We start from the raw sequence: 21,664 nt of genomic DNA on the forward strand, positions 1-21,664 counted from the left end.
GGTTTCTACGAGATGCCAATTTTTGCGTTCGACTACCCTCTTTTGTTGAGGTGTATGAGGACAAGATGTTTGGTAAAGAACATGATTACAAGACAAAAAATTCAAAAAAAGATCGAATAAATATTCACAAGAATTATCACTTTTAAGGTATGAATAGACATACCAAATAAGGTTTTTATTTCTTGATAAAATTGTTCAAAATTAGAAAATAATTCATATTTATTCTTCATTAAAAATAACAAAATGCAACATGAAAAATCATCAATAAAGGTGACAAAATACATAGACTCAAGAGTAGAGATAATGAGGAACCCCAAATATCAAAATGAACTAAAGAAAAAGGGGATGGGGCCCGTTTATTGACTCGTTTGGAAAATTGACTACAAGTGTGTTTCTCTAATTGACACGACTCACAATGCAAATTAGATTCCTTTGTTAAAATTGGCACCACCTTCTATAATTTGAGATGACTTGGATGACCTAACTGAACATGGATAGTGAGTGGAGAATATGTGGCTAAATATGTTTTTAGATGACAATGAGAGTTAGTAAAGGCGTTGATACTCACATCTGACGAAAATCGTCCATCCCGAACTCTGGTCATGTAGGGTAACATTATTGTTAGTGAATGAGATAATACAATGAAGAAAACAAGTTAAACCACTTACTTAAAGTAAATTAAATTGACAATTACGTACATAGAGAATAGAAGTAACAAAGAGATAAGATAGAATTTGAACAGTACCAATCCCCTGATATCGGATTGAGAATCATTGACAAAAGTTATAGTAGGTAAGAAACTAGAGACGGAGAGGGAAGAGAAAAGAAATTTATTATCGGTAGGAGTGGGAATAGGTCAGACCAACTAATAGGGGCATACGGCCTAGCCTACACAGGCCCAGGTCAGGCCATGATTTTTTTTAAATAGAAAAGACCTAGGCTTTTTTATAAGCCTTTTTAGTTAAAAATACTAGGTCTCGAGCCATAAAAAAACTTTTAAGCTTATCAAGACGGTCTATTTAAATAAGTATGAATGATTTTTTATTTTCATTATGTTATATTTTGTAATTTGAATTAAAATACATAAATAAAACTTGGTTATGTTGGAGAACTTATAAAAATAAGATGAAGACACCTTATGAACAATGTCATTAGTTGTTTTCATAAGTTTTCTTGAACAAATAGTCTCACAAAACTTATATTAATAGATAAGTTAAAATAAGTCAATACAAACAAACTTTTTGTCTCGTTGGTCTTTTAGTTTGTTAGTTTATTTAAACATTATTTAAATTGCTTATTTACACATGTTTATATAAATAGCCTTTTATGTAGACTAACAGCCTAACCAGGGCTTCGAAAAGGTTAGACTCGGACCTAAAAATAAGCCCATGAAAAACTACATATTAGGCTTAGGCTTTCATTTTTTTGGAAGGCAATGCTTAGGCTTGGCAAAGCCTAGTTTGGCTCAGCCTATTCCCAGCCCTAGATACCGATAATATGATAAGACGCACCAGAATCAAGGACCCAAGGTCCAAGAGAAGATGATTGAGATATGCAAACATATGAATTTTTCAGTGTGTACAACAGAGCATTAGAACCAGTGTTCTTATTATTTTGACATCATTTGAGAAAATCATTGTAGTTTGGCGTAAAGCTCTGAGGAGTAACCATGAGTATGTGAAGAGAGAAAATATCATGTAAACGGAAGAAAATTGAGGTAGTTTGAACTTGAGCCCGATTTTTTGTGACTGGAAAAAGTTGAGGTTGGATCTGGAACGGAGACAAAGAGGCGAGTGTGACAACATAAACAACGCTGGAATCGGTGATTAGGCGCGTTGTCACGCGCATGGAGAGACGATGATGCGTGAGGCCCATGCGCGAGTGTTGTAGCGGCACGTGGGATGCAGAGGAGGTAGATGACAATGATCTTTTAGGGGAAATGTTGGATCGGAAGAGGCGCTTCTGATAGTGAAAGTGGTTCGCAAGAAGGTTTTTAGAATAGGCAACGATAGTGGTGGCAGTGCGGTAATGAACAAAAAAACATATTTCTGAAGGGGTCACGACAATGAAAGAGAGGCAAACTAGAGTTAAAACACAAGTTGTCGGGAAAAAAATCGCATCAGAAGACAATGATCAATTGGGTCAACACAGTGAAAAAATGTCTCTTAATTAACTTTGGATACCATGTTAAATACGAGAAAGTGAGACGTTTGAATAAAACTGTGTGTTTGAATAATACAATAAAAATTGTATTATATAGTAAAATATACAACTCATCATATTATTTTTATAAGGAATATGGTCCAGAATATTCTGTTATATTCTAGATTGGTTAATTATGAAATATTCTATATAGACAAATATCAAAACATGTATAATTCATCTTGTTATATTCGTCTTTTTAAAGACCACGTCGGTATAAGTAGCCTGCATCATCATCGATTGAATCCCTCCAAAATATTAAGAGAATCGTCTTGTCTTGATTCATATTAGCTCTTGAAGTGAAAGAGTTTTTCTTCTGGTTTTGTATGAGTTTTTATTCTCCTTGTGGTTTTGTGTTGGACAACAGTTTGATTGTTAGCCTCCATTTTCATTCACATTAGGATTTGAAGTGAAAGTGTTTTTATTCTCCTTATGGTTTTGTGTTGGACAACTGATTGATTGTTAGCCTCCCTAGTGGATGGGGTGTCCTAAAAGATAACTTCATTTGCAGTAGTGCCATATGAAAGAATGTCTGGAGTATTTTCAACAAATTTCTCATTGTTAGCCTCCCTAATGGGAAGGGGTGTGCTCAACAATAGCTTCATTTGCAGTAGTGTCATAAGCAAGAATGTTGGAGTATTTTCAACAAATTTCTCCGAGTCTGAACCTATAGGAGTTTCATAAACTGAGCCATTGCTGTTGCTTCTTCCACGATGGTATTGATTGTTGTCAGGATTGGTTGAGTTATGTTGCTAATCTTGATTTTATTGATTAGGTATTTTGCGCTTGGTCATACATTCATGATTCTCCTGTTGTACATGCATTTTTTATCACAATTTTAATGCAACTTACTTAGAGATAAAAAGTTACCATCATCATCATAAGGGAGCAAACTCAAGTACTGAGAGTTACTCAAAAGTATAGAAACCACAGCTTTTCATTAATTGCCTGAGTTTTCTAAGTTAAATGATTCTAATTGTTATGTTGAGGATACTATGAATCAAACAACCTGTGTGAATTAATAAAACATCAGACCAAAGCTAAATAAATAAATGTTTTTGCATCTGCACCAAATCCACCACTTGCTTGTTCTTTCTACCAAGTCACTTAAAAGAAATGCAGCATGGTTTGTACTTCATGATTTATCACGCAACTTGTGTAGAACAACATTTATGATACACTACATGCAAGAATGATTTCTCAGAGGCTTTCTTTGAACAAAGAACCAGATTCTACGAACAAGTAGAGATATGAAACTGCAAGGGGCTCAAAGATATGTCGTAGCGATTACAACATTTGTTATTTCCTTCTCGAGTTCGGCTTCATCAACCCACAATGAACTTCGTTTATGCAACAATTCTTTCTTCCCGGTCTTCTTCTCTTCATGTATTTTGACTTTCGTTCTCCAATTTTCAAGTTTCTCTGCTCTTTCTTTTAACTATTCACGAAAATAACAAATGTATTAATAACAATAAGCAAAATTTATGTGTGCAACAACATGATCAGAGTTTCTCTCGAATATAAAATTAAACAAGAAATGAGTTCCACTTGCTTAACTAATCTGAATATAGAGATATTCAGTTTGGACTGCAAATGCATCAATTAACATATAGTTATAGTAGAAAGACAAAAAATGGATTAGCTTGCCTAAGAAGTTTTCTACCAATAATGTTGGTTAGAATATGAAGGTGGGTTAACAGTAGGACATATAAAACAAACACGCAGCCGATTATTTATGACTGCAAAACTAGTCCTTAAGTTCATCGATTCTAGACATCCTGCACATTAACAAGAATGATAAACAGGTAACTTTGGATTGTGATACACAAATGTTCTCCTCAATGGTTTGTTAACAACGTGAACCATCACAGTCATAAATCTCAAGAGAACCAGAAACAACCAACTAACAAGTAATAAAAACACAGGTGTACGTCAACAAATCAAAGATAAAGATGCTATCAAATTTTCAAATAATAAAATACTCCCTCCAATTTTGTAAGCAAAATCTCATGATCTGGTTCTAACTATTTAACAATGTCATTCTTATAATACATTTCCGATTTTATTTTCAATAACTCTAATATTCCATAGAACATAGTCTTATTCTTTTATTGTATGAATAAAGCTAATTGTAATTAACTAAAACTCTTGACTGGCAAAAGTCCATGTACTTTTACTCATAATCCAAACCAAAGTGAGTATGCTCAAAAACAAATAGCTATTGACCTAGTGGCCAACACTACTATTTAACTAAATATGCTGGAAGGGGGAGTGTGGCGACCAGGGTTCGAAACCCTAGCCACCACATAGGTTGTCCCGACAACCAAACCACTTGGCTAAAACACCGAGGACAAGTATGCTCAAATTCAAAACAAGGAAAAGCACATATAAATATCAGTTTCCCTATTTTTCCCTAGGAAGCAAAACTGTAATGTAGCTCCTCATCATCATCACCATCTTCATAATCTTCAATTCATCCAAAAAAAATCCTCACATTCATCCACAACATGCAATACATACATAGATTTATGAAACATTAACATAGACAATAGACAGACACTAGACACAACACTAACATGTAAACAAAAAAAAATCATAACCGGCACAAGTTTAAGTTTTATTTCTTTTCTTCTTGTAATTGAGACCTAAGTAAGTATGCTCAAACACAACATCGAAAAGCAAATATATAAATAGTTGTTTTCCTTCTTTGTTTTTTTTCCAAGAAAGCAAAATTGTAATATATCTCCACCTCATCATTATCATCTTCAACTCACCTCAAAAACTCCTCACATTCATCCACAAGATACAATACATACATAGATCTATGAAACATTAAACATTAACAAGAGAACATTGACACATAAACATTTGTAATGGTTTTTTAAAAAAATTAAGTGAGCAAATGTAACAATAGAAATCATACGCATGTGAAACACCAGACACATGTACGTTTGTGTTAAGAAATGTGGTTGAGCCTAACTCATTGCTACAAAACCGACATGTAGGGTGAGAATTGCCCTCACTTTATTAGCACATGTTCATGCCATATATTGGTCGATGTGAGACTCTTAATTGTTTGAATACACAATGAGTTTCGAAGAATCATAGTGAGCTCCTTGATCTGCAAAATCGACACTTTGGAGCTTCAACAAAATCAAATGGTTCCACCATGATTTAGGCAAAAACACCATGATACTAAACATGCACTACAATCTAAAATATTTAATGTTCACATATTCAATTTCCATAATAATACTTACAAGGGTTTCTCGAAATTGTTGTTGAGCAATGTTACGTTCTTGAGCTCTGAGTTCAGCAGCCTGAGCCTTCAGTTTCTTCCGCTCTTCGTTAGCGACTCTAAGCGATTCCCTCCTAGCCTCATCCTTCCGTTGCTTCTCCAATTTCATAGCCTCCATTTCTCTGATGTACTCCTTCCGAACCTCTTTCACCTGCTTCGCGTAGTCTCTCCGAAGCTGAGCCAGCATTGCTTCGGCTTCCTTAGGGTCCTTCGGAGTTTGCCAGCTTCCAACAAAGGAACTTGGTGAGAGGAATTTGTGGTTTTCGCGGTGGTTGTTGTGGTGCGAGTGAGACACGCGTGTGGAAAATGAACGCACCTGTGAACGCCACATTGTTGAAATTGAAGAATGGAGAACACGACGGCGTAATTGGAAGTGAGAAGAAAAACACGACGGCGAAGACGCGGCGGCACAAACTGTATCAAGAACTGGAATCACAACTGAAAAACGATGGATGGAGACACCCTAGAGAAGGGCAATGTCGGGATTTTGAAGTTATCTTAGGGTAGTTGCGTATTTTACTAATGGAATTATCTAAAGGGAAATTCATTAAAAAACAAAATAGGAAAAAAATGATATCTTGAACAAAATGATTTTCTAAAATTTGTATGTAGAAAATATAAAACAAACTCATGTCCCATAAAGAAACTCATGTCCACATTTTAAACCAACAGCAAGTCGGGTAAATGAAAATAACCGATGTGTTATGAATGAAGGTGTTATTTAGAAAGATGATGTTGTTCGTGAAACTTCCATTAAATGTGAATCGATTATGTTAATTGTCTTCAGTTCATGACTTGTTTTGTCACCTCCATCAACTTAACTAGTTATGTTAGATTTCAAAGAAGTCACCGTACTCTCATGACATATCATATCCATAGAGCCTTTAATAATAGGACTTAAAGATACATGATGGATTTTATTATAAAACACTCTCAAACATGGTTTTTATAAGACTAAATCCTTATGGGATAGAGTTGGATCCGTGACTGTTCACTATGTGGATGTGTGTGATCAATACGAGGGCATTTGGGTGTTAAAGCATAATGGTAGTAACATTGTTACTGGCACCATGATGTCTTTATGGATACAATTACTATTGAACTATCATTGGGAACTTCCTTTTGGTATGTAAGTGGAACTTATGCTAGTCACAAATACACTTCTCATCTTGACATGTGGCTCCACCTTATTGACTGGAGGAACATTGATCATGGTCCTTGGATGTTGATTGGAGACTTTAACTACATCATTCATTCGAGTGAATGGAAAGGAGGTAATTTTAATCATTCTGGAGCAATTACTTTGTTGAATGTCATTGATAAATGTAATTTAGTTAAAGTAGACATGACTGATGGAAAATTCATTTGGAATAGGCCTTGTACTAATAATCGAATGGTCCATTACAAGTTGGATAAGGCCCTGGTTGACTTTGCATTGCGCATGTCTTTCCTCGATGTATATGTTGAGGTATGTGTAAATTTCATTTTGATCACAATCTCATTCTCCTTAGGTGTGGCCTTCCCCTCCAAAATCACGGGTCGTGTTCTTTTAGGTTTGAGGTAGCTTGGATCACTCACCTGGAATACTCAAATATAATCGAGTTTGCTTGGGGAAAATCCTCAGATGTCATTGTAACTTGTCTCCAAAATGTGCAGCATCATTCAATCCTTTTTAATAAGGAATTTTTTGGCAATATTAGTAAAAGAAAGCACAATATTTCGAAGAGACTCAGGGGTATCCAACATTCAATATTTGTGTTTCCCCTAACTCATGCTTGAACACGAATTTGTGATAGCTTCCTCAACAATTAGTATTTTCTTTTGGATGCTGGTTATGATTGTGGAAATGAGCATTGCATACAAGCAAGGGAAGCTCACACACAAATTTATTCTCCATATTTTTTATCTTCAATCTATGTGTGGAAGGAGAAAGAAGATGAGAGAAATATGATTTTTTTTCTAAGTATTGGGTTACATACCTGCCCACAAAATAAAAAGAATTTCCTTTATTAATTAAAGTGAACTCCATATTATACCATTTACCTTAAGCCAAATTATTAATTGACCATTTCATCTTAATTATGTCTTAATGACTTGATTAACTTTCCTTAACTTTAAATAATCTTAACTTGTTTAAAAATATCATATACTATTGTGAAATGGCTTAAACGTTCATCAACTAGAAGTGTCAATTTCCATAATTACTCTTTCTTCATGTAAGACTTTCTAACTTGTCCTTACTAATATAATTATATTTTTGTGACATAACTATTCTTCCGCAAACTTACATAAATCTTAAATTGACTTGAACATCATCTAATCATTTTAAAATGACCAAATTACCCTTTGGGGTAAAATGTACATTTTACCTCTTAATCTTCTAATTTTATAATGTGCAAAACATCATGATTCTCAAACATAATCCACACCCTAAATTCATCATAAATAAATATTTGATTAATTATAAAATATAACAAAATTGTTAATTAAAAGAGGAGGAATGTGAGATGTTACATTCGGCGTGATAACAAAAAGAGTTTGCATTTCACTATGCTTTGGTAGTAATCTAGGTCGGTTTCAATGTGTTATATGTGCTAGCTGGGGTAGATAATGATATTATACACCTTTAGCTTTAGGGGTTTCTCCAAAGACCTGTGAATGATTCACTAAGTAAATCTTCTTGTGAATGGGTTCTGTTGACAACAAGTCATGTGTTCCTCTATGGAATTTTTCTCATGCATACTTCGCGGATGACGAGAAAAATGAGGTTTCCTCATACAATGGTGGTGCTCAGGTGGTGTGGATGTTATATATGCCGCTAGAGTCGTGGTGTAGAATGATCATCACAATTATGAGGTGAGGTCCTTATGGTTGTTCTTGGGCTCTAGATGGTTGTGATCTGGTATCGATGAGAATGATCACCGAGATAGCTCAAAAGTGGTTGTGTTGAAATCTCAGTGGAATTTTATTATTGGTTCTCTTCGACGCAGAGGAGACTAAAATTTTGTTGTTGCAATATATTGAAAATCTTCAAGAAGAGTTTGTTTGTGTTTAGTTCACAGAAGGAGGCTTGGAGTTTCTAGAGAGGATGTACTGGTGGAGGAAAAGGAAACAAGAAGAGGAAAATTTGAATATATGTTGTTAAAAGCGAAACAAGAGATGTATGAATGGAATAAGAGGAAGAGGAAGTTGATTATGTGGAGGAGGAACTAGTAGAGTTTCTCGAAACAAAGGTTGAGAAAGTCATCGTTAAAGCTTGAAGATCCTATTATAGTTGACAGACTTCTCCAACGCGAGAAATAGCCTTTGTAGCATTATCTTAAAGAATCTTAATGGTTGATCAAAGGTTTATGATCGTTGACGACGTTTTAGACGTGAATTGACTTCAGACCACCCATCAAGTATGGGATTGAAGGTAGTTAATGTCATACCCCAATTTTATCCCTCATTCAGTAAATCGATACATTAATCATGAGTTTCGCATCATCTGCACATTATAGCATGCATTTCATATTGCATAATGCCTGAAATGTCAACCATAATAAACTTTTTGAATTTACAGACAGACCGATCAAACTAATCCTCAAATGTACGTAAAATTAGCAGACGGAAATTTTCAAGATCGATCTTGCAGACATCAATTTTATTAACCTACGATTCGCGTGGTTTAATCTGACGTGTTCGTTTTAATTTTTTGACTACTTTTTCGGTCGCATTTTGGTCAGTATGAGTCTTTTAACCGGTCAAATTTTATTTCAAAATTGGCTCAAAAGTTGTATATTTCCGAGAGGTTTATTTTGCGCTGATCATTTTGGTGCAGTCAATTTAAATTATCAGACACTTTTGCGCCTGATTTTTATTCATGTTGAGTCCATTTATTTTTCTTTTTTTGTTAAAATGTTCGAAATAAATAAATAGAATTTTCTATGTGTTTGTTTCGAATTAATTTTGATTATATAGTCTCTCTCTAAACATTCATTTTAAAAAATAAAAAAAATAAAAAAGAAAAGGAAAAAGTGGCATTGTTGACTTCGATTGTAGTATCTTCATTTTTCAATACACGTACCCCTTTTATCTCTAATCTTATTTTTCACTACACATACTATTAGTGATTTATCCTCACTCATATGAGACCATCTTTCATTTAACACCATGAAAACTCATCATGTATCTCATTAAATCACTCACCTTTTAAGATCTCTCTCACCTTTTCACACAAACTACATATTCTTCATTACAAAACATGAAACCTCACTTCTCACAAAAAAAACTAACATAAATTTCACTTTCCTTCTCATATCTCATTTAATAAAATGTTCAAAAATAGAGAAAAAGAAAAAGTGAAAAGTATGGTTTGGAAGAAAGTTCTTTGAATTTTCGTCATTTTCTAGCATAAACACAAACCATAAACATACTCCTTTATCTCTCGGTACCTACTGGTACTGTTACGATGAAAAAACAAGCTCATCCATATAACACAACGCCGCTTCGTCACTCAAAGTCATGCTTTAATACTCAGTCTATTTCTTTTCCTCTTTTATATTCAATATTTTTTGTTAATTTCAATATGTGCATGAGAATGTTTTGATTTTGTTTGCTTAAGAAATGAGAATAGTTTATTTGTTTTTGAAAAAAAAAGTTCATTGTATCATTTTGAATATGAGAGAAAGAAGGGGTGGTTTGAGAAAGATTTGTTTTTTTTTAAGAATTATGTTTTTTCCAAAATGTTTGTTTTTTTATTATTAATTTTATCTTTATAACAAGATTTGTATAGTGAGAAAAGGGGTGGTACCCCCTATGTACAAGCAGTTGATTTTAATTATTTATTTATTTATTTTATTTTGTTGCTCCTTTTTAAAATGAATATGTTGATATTATTAAGTTTAGTGATAACTTTGGATTGGATCCGAAACTATTTTGATTTTTGCACCCCTGTCCATTCTTTGATTCACCACTTTTTTTTTTAATTTAGTTTTGGTTTTTATTTTTATATTTTGATTAATTTTTAGATTGCTAATTGATTGATTGATTATTTGTTAATTTATTAGTTTCTTTTGTAGTTTAATTAATTAATTGTTTTTAAAAATAATTATTTGATTAATTATTTTATCGATTTTATTCTGTTGTGATCTCGAAGTTAAAATTCAATTTAACTTTCGAAAATCGCTTAGACACATAAATTTAGTTGCTCGACTTCTTATAGAGGGATTCACTCATGAGTCTACTTTAAGTTAGTTTATAGCTAAATTTATTTGCTTTCAAGTTCAGTTTATTTCGGTCTCGTGACTTACTCTTGGGTCTTCTTACAATAAGCTCTTTTCTTTTTGCGTGCTCGCATTTATTTGTCTGCATTTCAATTACCCTCAAATCACTTCAAACAATTTTCATAACTAAATTGGAAGAAAAATACTACCTAGGTGAAAGATCCAGATGTAGTCCAGAATGTTAGGTCCAACTTGTAAGAGCTTGTAAGCCATAAACATTCGTCTTTTCCCTCTAAAACACTTGTAAATATTCAAACTTCTTTTCTCAATAAAATTGAAAGAAAAAGATTACCTGGGTGAAAGGTCCAGACGTAGTCCCGAGTATTAGACCCAAGTTGTAAGAGTTTGCAAGTCCTAAATACTCGTCTTTCATGCTCAAAAATACATTCAACCAATCAAACATCTTTTCGCCGTCGTGTGATTGATCAGAAAAACCTTTTCAAAAACGAAAGACATTTTGTCTTAAGTTGATGTAAAGCAATGTTTCATCCACAACTGTTGAGTTGAGATAAGTGACGTTTTTTCGAATATTGATTTGTAAATCCATTTGATGTGTTCTATACGTCAACTCCTCATCTGTTTTGGGTAAAACAATATTTCTCGGCGATTAATACAAGATAGTTTTTGCTAAAATCGACCAACAAACAAACATGTTCTACCCAGAACTACGTGTGCTTTGAGTTCTCGATTGAGATACGTATGAGCAGGATTGTGAAATCTTGTCAGACCCATTAATAAAAAACTTAGATTTTGTCCCCTTTGTTGCAAAAAATCCAAAAACGTATACTCCTTTCTTTTGATCATATTCTTCTCTCCCTCATAATAAATTGAGAAACCTAACATTTTTAAGCTAACACTAACGCGCATAATTAACCTAATGGTTCTCGTTGAGTACAACAGACTTGAGGGGTGCTAATATCTTCCACTTGCGTAATCGACTCCTGAACCCTGATTTGGTTATGATGACCATAATCATTATCGTTCTTTCTTGGTTTTTATCGATATTTTCCCTTTCCCCTTTAGGAATAAATAAAGTTCGGTGACGACTCTGTTTAGTATATCATGCGAGCGTGCGGTTGCGCTTCGCTAGATCATGTTCTCATTTTTCGAGGTGCGACAGTTACAATCGTAAAACTGGAGAGAATTGGGAGAATTAAAATAAATTGATTATCGCATATTGCGCTATTATTACTTATTGGAATAGAGAATGGTTGGTATGGGGAAAATGATCATCATGAAGATGTTTCTAGTGTAATGGTGAGCGTTCTTCGATATTCGAATAGAATACCTACAAAAATATTAAAATTCTAACGCTCAAGTCAATATGAGATTGAGGTGAAATTTTGCAAGTATGAGTTGAATCGTACATGAATATGATTCAGAATCACACTTATATATGAGGGAGAGTTACAACTGTCTTCGAGCTCTTCGATATGGATTATAGGTAGTTATTGAATGCAAATCAACAAATCTTATGGAATGATGGATGTACCATGTGTGGGGCTCATGGATGTAAGTCCACTTGTACGTTAGTGACCAACACGTCTTGATTGGGTTGAGTCAATCTTAATGGATTGTTAGTCAGTCTCACATTGCTTGAGAATCAAAATTAAGAATAATTTTTATACAACATCCACACTCCTCAACTCAATAATAAACCTTTTTTCAAAGAAAAACCATGATAGACTTTTACATCCAAAATAAACAATATCTCATAGTCACAAGAGTTAACAAACTTGACTTTAATCGAAACATATAATATAAACTAAAAATTTCCAAAAGAATATAATATAAAAATTATCCCCACTCTCTCATCCTTATTTTTTTGTAATTTTTTTCAATATAATTTACATTCCTTGTGTTAGAATACAATATATATTTATTTTTAAAATAAATTATTTTCAAAGTGTGTACATGACTTTCATAATTCTTTCCTTAGTTAATCAGCAGCCAGACAAATATTTTCAATACTGTAAATACGTGTGATGATGGCTGACCAAACTAACCTTTTCAACCAAATACAAAAACATAAAGTTATCTATATAATAATAATAAAACAAAAACAAAAAACAACTATGTAACATTTTTGACCTTTGAAACTAGTCTTGGAAAAAGTGGTCAAATTCCACTTGATCTTATCAATTATCATAAACATAGTATAATTGGTCTCCACCCCACTCATGCAAATAAATTCTTAATTTATAATTCAAAAGGAAACATGTAAGAAAGAACTATTCATACAAAAAAGCACAGGTTAGGTCAATTCAAAACAAGTAACCAATCTCATATCTTACTCATATTTATGCTACTATCAAGAGTTCAATTTATTTATATAAACACAAACATTGACATGTTCATGAATCAACTCAAATTTGAACACAAACTCTTGCATTGAAGTTATATACTTGTTCTTATAAGATAAACTCATTCATTGTTCTCTCATCATCAAAGTTTTTAGCAAATTTTCAATATTCATTCAAGGGAGAAAAAAAATGGGTCTTATTGGAAAGAGTTTTGCTTCAAAATTGAAAAGCATAACATTACTTGCAATTTCTAGGATTGCAATTTTGAAGAATCATCGCAAAGCTAGAGCTTCTTATGCTCACAACGACATTTCTCAACTCTTGAAACTTGGTTACCATGATCAAGCTCTTATTCGTGTAAGCATCAACACTATTTTGTTATACTTGTTTGTAAATAGCATTTCTCTTTTATTCAACAAGCATTTTTTATTTTTTATTTATCAACAGGTAGAACATTGGATTGTAGAGCAAAACATGTTGGATGCATTTGTCATTATTGAAGATTTTTGCAATGTCCTAAGAGAAAAAGCTCATATACTTGAAAATAATAAGTTAGTTTTTCTCATCTCTTCCTATTTTCTTTGTAGTATCACAGACATAATCATGAGTATCAGGGTTTGGTTTCTATAAGTTGAATTAAGATTTATCGAAAATGCATTACTTTACTATCTTAATATACTAATTTAGTAATTTCAAAAATAGGGAGTGCCCCATTGATCTCAAGGAAGCAACATGCAGCCTTATATTTGCATCATCAAGGTGTGGAAATTTTCCAGAATTACACAAAATCCAAGAGATTATGACTTCAAAATTTGGGAAAGAATTTGCGGATCAGTCTATTAAATTGCATAAAAATAATGGAGTGAACTCTAAGGTATATAGATATTTTCAGACCATATTTATTTCAGAGTTCAATTAAGTATCACAAGATTCTAATGATTTTTTTCTTTGACTTAATTATGTAGATGATTCAAAGGCTCTCATCAAGATATATCACAATGGAAATCAAAATGAATGCTATGAGGAAATATGCTTCAGAGATTGGAGTTACTTTGCCTTTTAAGAAGGACACTACATTGACAAATAAGGAAAAGTTGAATGCTGGCCAAGGGCAAAATAAACTAGAAACCAAAAATTATAGTAGTGTTGAATCTGTTGATGAACATGAAGAAGATACCCAACATGATCCTGATCAAAATGTAACTCAAGATAAGAATCTATTTGATGTGAATGAGGAACAGAGAAGGAACAAAAATGCTGCAGAAGCTGTTCTACAAGCTTTGGAATTAGCAACTTTTGAAATAAGTAAATACTCAAATCATAAACAAAAGGGTGCAGTAATTTCAAAAAGAAACTATAGTATTGATCTTAAAGATGAATCTCAAATATGTCAAAATCCAAGAGAGGGAGTGATAACACAAGAGAATGCAAGAATATTAGTTTCAAAGGAAAATGCAAATAGAGAAAGTGACATGGTTGGTGAATTAAGCTCATACAAGAGTTTGGATGAGGATGAGGATAATGATCATAAGAGTGAGTATGATGAAGCTAGAGAAAATGAAGATTTGAGTAAAGAAAAAACATACCCTTCTTCACAAGCTATTAGATGGAATCCACATAGGTCTCAAACTAATGTTGATGTGAATTTCATGGTAAGAAGACATGTAAACAAAATGCAAGCACATCATCAACATTTGGACTGGAAAATGATGTCAGTGAGAACCAGATGAGCACATCAACAGACCAATATTTTTTTAAACTAGACCCTCGATTGGATAATAGTCTAGATGAACCAGATTGAACCACATTGGTTCCTTCAATTCTTGTTTTTTGTATTTTTTATTTTATTTTTTAATTTATTTATTTATCATCCAATTCAATGATATTGTAATTCTCCTTCAAATGTGAACAAGAGCGAAAATTTTACATTGCACTTGAAATTGAAAAAGAAACTTAAGAACAAGAATATGTAAAAGTAAAACAAATGGCAACATTTTCATGTTTGGTGTTTTAAGTGTCTAATGTTCGAGGAAGAAGACCATGTTTTATGCACATAGGACTTAAAATCTTTATTGAAACAAAAAACAGTAATTTCACCAATTTGTATAATGAAAATGGATCTAAGAAATATTTATAATTAACCAAAATCTACTGAGAAAAAGACTTGGCAAAAGAGGCAGATGCAAGCACACTGTTCTCTCTTATCACTGTTGGCAAAGTGTGTATGAAATACTATTATTCATAAACCAGTTAAGTATTTACAATGTATATATGTAATACTAAAGATCACTTCCTTAAATCACATGTAATAATAATCTTAATAAGCAATAAAAATTGGACTTACAAAAACTGAATTATTAGTACCTCCTTGAGAAACCCAATATTACCTAAAACTGGTTTTACAATGCAGCCGGCTGTAGATCGTTAGATTAATCTCAAGAAAATTCCTCAAAATCTGGTTGCAATGTAAGGCCGACTCTAGGGGTCCAATTTGCTCTTTGACACCTGCAAAACTCTCAAGAGTCAAGACCATGCTTCGATGTGATATTTACCAGACCTTTCCAATGCCCTAATCAACCTAACTGCGTCTTCCTTTGAAACATCATTTTCTTTTGATACAATCTCCTCAAAAGCCGATGTTACATCAGTAGGCATATTAGTTGATGAACCTGCTATATAAACAGCAGCTCCCTCGGCTAATAGGTTCCAAACTCTTTCACTGTGTTCCTTCATTTTATGCTGAACATAAACTTTCTCAGGTTGGTCTCTAGAGAAAGCAACATAGAAACCACCACCCTTTGCTTCTGAAAGCACACCATTGTTCTGCGAATGATTCAACCAGAAGTCTTTGTATAAGAAATCACCATCTTCACTCCAACAGCCAAAGAAAAACATAATCGGAGCAGTGGAAATAGTTTTACTTTGCAATGCCCTCTCCTCAATAAATCCACGAAAAGGCGCACATCCTGTTCCCGGTCCAACAAGTATGAGGGAAAGTGAGGGTGATGGTGTCGGAAGAGAACCTTTTTGGAACCAGGCAGGGATACCGACGGCTGCATAAAACAAGACACGTGAAAAGTTACTTAACTAAGAGTCTGATTATGTAACAAACAGACGTTATATAAACTGCAAAAAGTGGCTATTCTTTTGTACATACCATTGGAGGGATCTAATGTTGCTAGCCACGAGGAGCATAGTCCTTTCTTTTTCCTCTTGTAAGGTGTTGTCCAGGACACGACATTCACAGTCAAGTGTACTTGATTAGGGTGAGCTGATTGAGAAGATGATATGGAAAAGGCTCTTGTTTTCAGCAGAGGAACCAATTGAATTAGCCACTCAAATGGCATTTGTACAGAAGGAAAATCCTCAAGCACCTTTTTACCCCAGAAAAAATAGAATAAATGAGTAAAATTGATTTAATGAAACAAACAAGAAAACAAAAGTATGGAATCAAGGAATATGTAACATATCAGAGAGGAAAAAGTTTAATCAGGGTCCGATACTTAGTAAAGGCTTCAATGCATAAAAAACAATGAATTAAACTCACCTCAAGAACAGTTCTCCTCTCCTTCTGGTTGTATTGGTACAGGTCATCTCTTCCTTCTGGCGAAGCAAAATCCTTAAGTCTTTCTTTCTCATGTTCAGCTGTTGCAAAAAAGCTCATAACCTGAGACATTAAATTGTTGTTTAGTTAGCTTTTGATGAGGGAACATGAGTGAAGGATGTCGTTAGAGACCACATTCTTCTAGCCCCTTGTTTGTTTTTATCTGCTTTCGAATGCAAATATAGTTCAGAGAAATATTTTTCATTTTTATCAAAAGATCATTACTAGGGTAATTTAAGTATTAGATGATATTATGAAACTTAAAGATTGTCAGCGTTATTCAGGACATTGTATGGACTAAACTAACTAACAAAATACACATACAAGGACCACACTAACCAACACAATGCACATTAAGGTATGCTTTGTAATTTTGATCCATTCAGTGACGAGTGACAAAGACTCACATTCAAGGGCCAAATTGACAATTTACTCATTATGTAATTATCTCTAAAAATAAAAAATCAAAGGAAAGTCAAACATACAGTATCTTGCCTCAAAGAAATACCGCCGAGGGGAAGCAGAAGCTACATCCATAGTCAATTCCACAAAAGTTCTTAATTTTACAGGCATTCTAGAGCCATGTCCATTGCAATCATCCATTTCTCTTGGACTCACCTGAAATTTAGGGGATATCTTAATAACAAAGCTTACAGATGCTTCTATCAAATAAAAATATGAATCTAATAAAATATACACAAATACGAAAACTAGGACAATCTAAGATGTTCAATGTTAAGATCAATATATTTTTAATATAATTGAACATTAACTAAGCTTAAAAGACTTTTACCAAAAAAAGACTTACGGTGATGAGTGAATCAGGATCCAAATTACAACGTTGTATAAAAGCATCAACTGCGGCTGAATCTTGACCGGGGAGAATTTCAAGAACATCACCAGTGTCGTACTGAACAGCCTGTGGGACCCAAAATGCATATACATTAATTCAAAGAAGGAAGATGAATAACTTCATAATTATTTTAATGCGTTGCAATGTAAGAAACATACACAGAGAATACATAAATGAAAAAGCTCTCTACTGTGTAATACATGTGAATTTCATCATAAGCCTTTCGTTCCTCTTATTATTAAACAAGTTTTGCACATCTATGTAAGGGTACAATAAGGTTAAAAAGACAGGATAGCTTACGTCTGAAACAAATTCAAATTCAAAATGACGAACATCTTTTCCAAAGTTTGGTCTGGTCAAAGGAAGATTCTTCACCTGCATGATCAGCATGGAATAAAGATTAAGACATTTGATCACTGCTACCAAGAGGTAACTGTCCATCAGCATAAAACTACCAAGTGTAAAGTGTCTTATCTAGTACCATCTTAAGAAAGCAGTCAGGATGCCCACTTCTGTCAGAAGAAGAATTTCCTGGATGCATTGAACGAGCACTCCGAAGAATATCAGGACTCGTTAAATCTGAAAGATTCATATGTTATAAAATTCTAGTCAAATATAGAGAGCAACTAAAATTTTATAATCAACACTGAGGGTACAAATGTAGAAGGAAAAATCAAACCATAACTCAACCATAGTATACCAGTGCATTGGAAACACTAACTAACACAAAATTTACACCAAAAAAAATAATATAGGGAAGGTGTTTTTGCTCAAATATGACAAGTCAAGCTTTGGAGTTTAAGCACCAATAACTCTAAAAACTTTACCATAAGTAATCCAAACATGCATCGCATGGCCAATAACTTGCCATAGACTCTAGAAAATGTCAGTGATGAAGGAATGAAAGCAAAGGGATCGACCAATTTTGTGCAAGCTAATACTTAACATGCATCGTATTAAATTCATATGAATGGTAAAATGAAGACAACAAAAGAAATATACATGAATACCCTGTTCAAGATCATAATAGTTGCTAATAAAACATTGCAAGCCAACCAAGAATTTACCGAGTTTGTGATACCTGATGCAGTTGAAAAATGTGAATTGATATTTTCAATATTGTGATATGAGATTTGGACTTTCGGTTGGTCAATCAACATTGTATCTTGAATTACAACATCTGGGCCATTTGGTAATAATTCCGGTTTGATCATGTTTAACATTCTCCATAGAGAAGACATCCAAGGATCAAGAGTACCTTCATAGCTACAAATAATTATACCATCTTTAGTAACGTAAAGAAAATCTTTATACTCCAATAATACAACTACTGAGAATATAATAAATACATTAAAAAAAATAACATGCTTTAAAAAAAACTAAAAAAAGTAAAGTAATTATTATGTATAACCTAGTTCTCCATAACTAGTAGTAACAAGGTATAATACCAAAATCCTACGGGTAGGGTAGATTCATATCATCCAAGGAAGCATTTATCAAAGAAAAGAATAGAAGAATTCACACACTTGAATGAATACCAACTACTAAAAACAAGAATACCAAAACTCACGGAGTACATTCAGGAAAAATCAATAACTTAATCACATTGTTTAACTTTTTCATATTCCACAAGCACAAAGGTAGATGTTTCTACTAAATCAAGCTGAATATTCTTAATCGACAACATAATCCAAAATCATACCCTGAAGGGTGCTGATCATCTCCCAAGCCTCTTTCTACAATAGTTGTTCCTCCAAGGTCCATTAATCTTTTGTCCAGCTTCTTTGCAACAAACTGCCACAGTTTGCAAGTACGGGTTATTCAAAACATGAAACTAAACCAAATAAACTCATGTGCAAAATAATAAAATTTGTATCCATCAAAATTAAGTTGTTTAGTCATAATCAAAATATCATTCAGTGTCTATTTAGCTTACAGTGACTCAGTATCAAGAAGCACATAATCAATAAACAATGCAGCTCTCAAAAGTACAGCAATACTTATAATCTAACAGAATGAAACACAACTTTCCAAACACAGATGTCACAACTCAATAAGCATGATTACATTGTATTTCTGATAACCAGAATCACCCAAACCGAAGACAGTGTAATGAACCCCTTTCAGCCAATGGTTGTTTAGATTTCTCTGAAGAAGAAACCTCCAAAAGACCTGGAACCACAAAAGAAGAATCAGCAAAACTATTGATTAAAAAACAACTTCAAATAATGCTAAGAAAAGGAACAAAAAAAAAAACTAAATAAATAAAAGGGTTAAGTTACCTTCATGGAATCAGGGGCATCTCCCTGGCCTGTGGTAGAAACCACAAAAATGACAGCCTCTTCTTGAGGTAACAAACTCTGAACAAAGCAACTCATTAGCAAAAATTTAACCTTGATATCAAAAGAAGATTTTGAAAAAAAAAATCCCAAAATTGCAAAAGGGCATATATAAAATTTATCATACAGGATCATAATCATGAAGAGAAAGAAGTTTGTTGGGGCAGGATCTTCGTTCGGCTTCACGAGCAAGACGTTCAGCAGCATCCAATGCATTGCCGGTTTGAGTTGCATACAGTATGAGAAGCTTATGCTGATGCTGCATCTCTCTCTCAATCTCTCTCTATGGCCTAACCTCTAACAATTCAAAACCTGAAAACTTTATGTGATGGCCAGTGGCGTATTCAGAACCCTGATCATGGGGTGCGAACAATTTAACTTTAATTAATAATCCTTATCGTACATGCAAAAATAAATATTAAAATTAAAAAATAAAGTTTAATATATGTATTCAAATCCAAACTTATAACTATCTATGAAGGGTGGACTCTAACATACAACATAGACATGCCTATACTTCTAATGTCAAAAACATATGACACCGACGCCGATACATATATATTTTGTAATTAATAGAATATGAACATCATCTATAAATTATTTAAATTGAGAATGAAAACTAATATATGCGTCTAAATGGAGCAATTTATTTTATTAGAAAAAAATTCTAAAACAAGATATGCTAGTATTCCTCTTCATTTATCCATCTCCTACCAAATAATTACAAACAAATTTAAGTTCTTTAACTCATTAATCATCATTAATATGAGGAGTGTCTAAAGTGCGTTGAAGCCAAGAAAAAAAGCAAAGGCAAATTAAATCCTACACAGTAGTAAATTAGGAAAATTAACCATGGATTGCACAAATTAGGAGATTTAAAACCTAATTATACAACAATAGGAAACAGTGGCCATTTTACTATTTCAAAATTCAATAATATTCAAAAATTTGGAAAATAATAGAATGAATACAAGCCATAAAATGAACGGAAAAATCAATAAATTGAACTCAAGAATGAAAAACATATAGTATTTGCTTATTTAGTTTTAATTCATCCATGAAAGTTAAAACATGAATTTCCCTAGGGTTTATTGAGGAGAACTCACTCACCTCCACAACGAGGCGGCGTGTACTGCAGACCTTGCGCGGTCGTCGGCACCGTGGAGGTTGGCGGCGGTCGTCGGCACCGTGGAGGTTGGCGGAGGTCGTCGGCACCGTGGAGGTTGGCGGCGGTGTGCAGCGCAAACGGAGAGAGATGAGACTTGAGCACTAATGGCTACACTTTCATCTCTCACCGTATACCATATTTTAAAATCCGGACCGGACGGTTCGAGACATGGTTTACTTCAGCTGTAATTAAACCGGATTAGTAGTCCGGTTTAATGGTTTCTACTGAGTACTGATTCAATTCCGGTTTAATAATACAACTGGGTTCATGTTCCTCATAGTCCAATTACGTAACTCCTTACAAATTTTGGATTTAAAATCGAAGAGAATGGAATATTTAAAATCTGGCTATCATGTATCATGTCATATCACAGTTTTATTTTTAAAATATATAATTTAACAGTTTAAAATATTTTAATTAAATATATATAATATTTCTTTACATCAATACTATATTATTTTTAATGATTTTTTTTTGGTAAATTTAATTTTTTAATTAATTCAAATTATTAAATAAAATTTTGTTTTTATTTTTATTGGTGAAAAAATGGGAGATGCTTGTAAAATACTTTAATTTTACAAAAATACTAAAACAATAATTATAATAAGAGATTCATTGAAATACATTGAAACT

General features: G+C 33.2%; 3 protein-coding genes across 8 annotated transcripts; 1 reads left to right on the forward strand and 2 right to left on the reverse strand.

Moving 5' to 3' along the window:
* Positions 1-3,198: 3,198 nt before the first annotated feature.
* Positions 3,199-6,023, reverse strand: LOC127128761 (beta-mannosyltransferase 1). Of its 2 annotated transcripts, XM_051058128.1 has the most exons (3): positions 5,463-6,023; positions 5,226-5,323; positions 3,199-3,640 (listed from the first exon to the last, which is right to left on the reverse strand). In XM_051058128.1, the coding sequence occupies exons 1-3, from the start codon at positions 5,829-5,831 to the stop codon at positions 3,637-3,639; spliced, it is 471 nt and encodes a 156-aa protein (XP_050914085.1). In that variant the 5' UTR covers positions 5,832-6,023; the 3' UTR covers positions 3,199-3,636. The 2 variants fall into 2 exon arrangements, with proteins under 2 accessions (XP_050914085.1, XP_050914084.1); XM_051058127.1 differs by lacking the exon at positions 5,226-5,323 and having other exon boundaries at positions 5,463-6,016.
* Positions 6,024-12,983: 6,960 nt separating this feature from the next.
* Positions 12,984-15,081, forward strand: LOC127128763 (uncharacterized). Its single transcript, XM_051058129.1, has 4 exons — positions 12,984-13,424; positions 13,515-13,618; positions 13,770-13,941; positions 14,033-15,081. The coding sequence occupies exons 1-4, from the start codon at positions 13,257-13,259 to the stop codon at positions 14,795-14,797; spliced, it is 1,209 nt and encodes a 402-aa protein (XP_050914086.1). The 5' UTR covers positions 12,984-13,256; the 3' UTR covers positions 14,798-15,081.
* A 194-nt stretch (positions 15,082-15,275) lies between these two features.
* On the reverse strand, positions 15,276-21,196 carry LOC127128764 (NADPH-dependent diflavin oxidoreductase 1). Of its 5 annotated transcripts, none has more exons than XM_051058133.1 (13): positions 20,974-21,196; positions 19,991-20,175; positions 19,807-19,884; positions 19,592-19,696; positions 19,227-19,318; positions 18,606-18,790; positions 18,006-18,103; positions 17,825-17,899; positions 17,480-17,590; positions 17,167-17,289; positions 16,615-16,734; positions 16,225-16,441; positions 15,276-16,120 (listed from the first exon to the last, which is right to left on the reverse strand). In XM_051058133.1, the coding sequence occupies exons 2-13, from the start codon at positions 20,126-20,128 to the stop codon at positions 15,591-15,593; spliced, it is 1,872 nt and encodes a 623-aa protein (XP_050914090.1). In that variant the 5' UTR covers positions 20,129-20,175; positions 20,974-21,196; the 3' UTR covers positions 15,276-15,590. The 5 variants fall into 5 exon arrangements, with proteins under 5 accessions (XP_050914090.1, XP_050914088.1, XP_050914087.1 ...); XM_051058131.1 differs by having other exon boundaries at positions 19,991-20,182; positions 20,974-21,195; XM_051058130.1 differs by having other exon boundaries at positions 19,991-20,215; positions 20,974-21,190.
* Positions 21,197-21,664: the final 468 nt, after the last annotated feature.

Source organism: Lathyrus oleraceus, chromosome 3 (genome assembly GCF_024323335.1).
Source record: "Lathyrus oleraceus cultivar Zhongwan6 chromosome 3, CAAS_Psat_ZW6_1.0, whole genome shotgun sequence".
Lineage (NCBI taxonomy): Eukaryota > Viridiplantae > Streptophyta > Magnoliopsida > Fabales > Fabaceae > Lathyrus > Lathyrus oleraceus.

Coding starts and splice junctions, on each gene's coding strand:
- LOC127128761 (XM_051058127.1), bottom strand. CDS start 5,831: ATGTGGCGTTCACAGGTGCGTTCATTTTCCACACGCGTGTCTCACTCG. Junction 3,641..5,462: donor AACAATTTCGAGAAACCCTT/GTAAGTATTATT, acceptor TTTCGTGAATAG/TTAAAAGAAAGAGCAGAGAA.
- LOC127128763 (XM_051058129.1), top strand. CDS start 13,257: ATGGGTCTTATTGGAAAGAGTTTTGCTTCAAAATTGAAAAGCATAACA. Junction 13,425..13,514: donor ATGATCAAGCTCTTATTCGT/GTAAGCATCAAC, acceptor ATTTATCAACAG/GTAGAACATTGGATTGTAGA. Junction 13,942..14,032: donor ATAATGGAGTGAACTCTAAG/GTATATAGATAT, acceptor TTAATTATGTAG/ATGATTCAAAGGCTCTCATC.
- LOC127128764 (XM_051058133.1), bottom strand. CDS start 20,128: ATGCAGCATCAGCATAAGCTTCTCATACTGTATGCAACTCAAACCGGC. Junction 18,104..18,605: donor ACATTTTTCAACTGCATCAG/GTATCACAAACT, acceptor TGAATCTTTCAG/ATTTAACGAGTCCTGATATT. Junction 17,591..17,824: donor AATTTGAATTTGTTTCAGAC/GTAAGCTATCCT, acceptor TGGGTCCCACAG/GCTGTTCAGTACGACACTGG.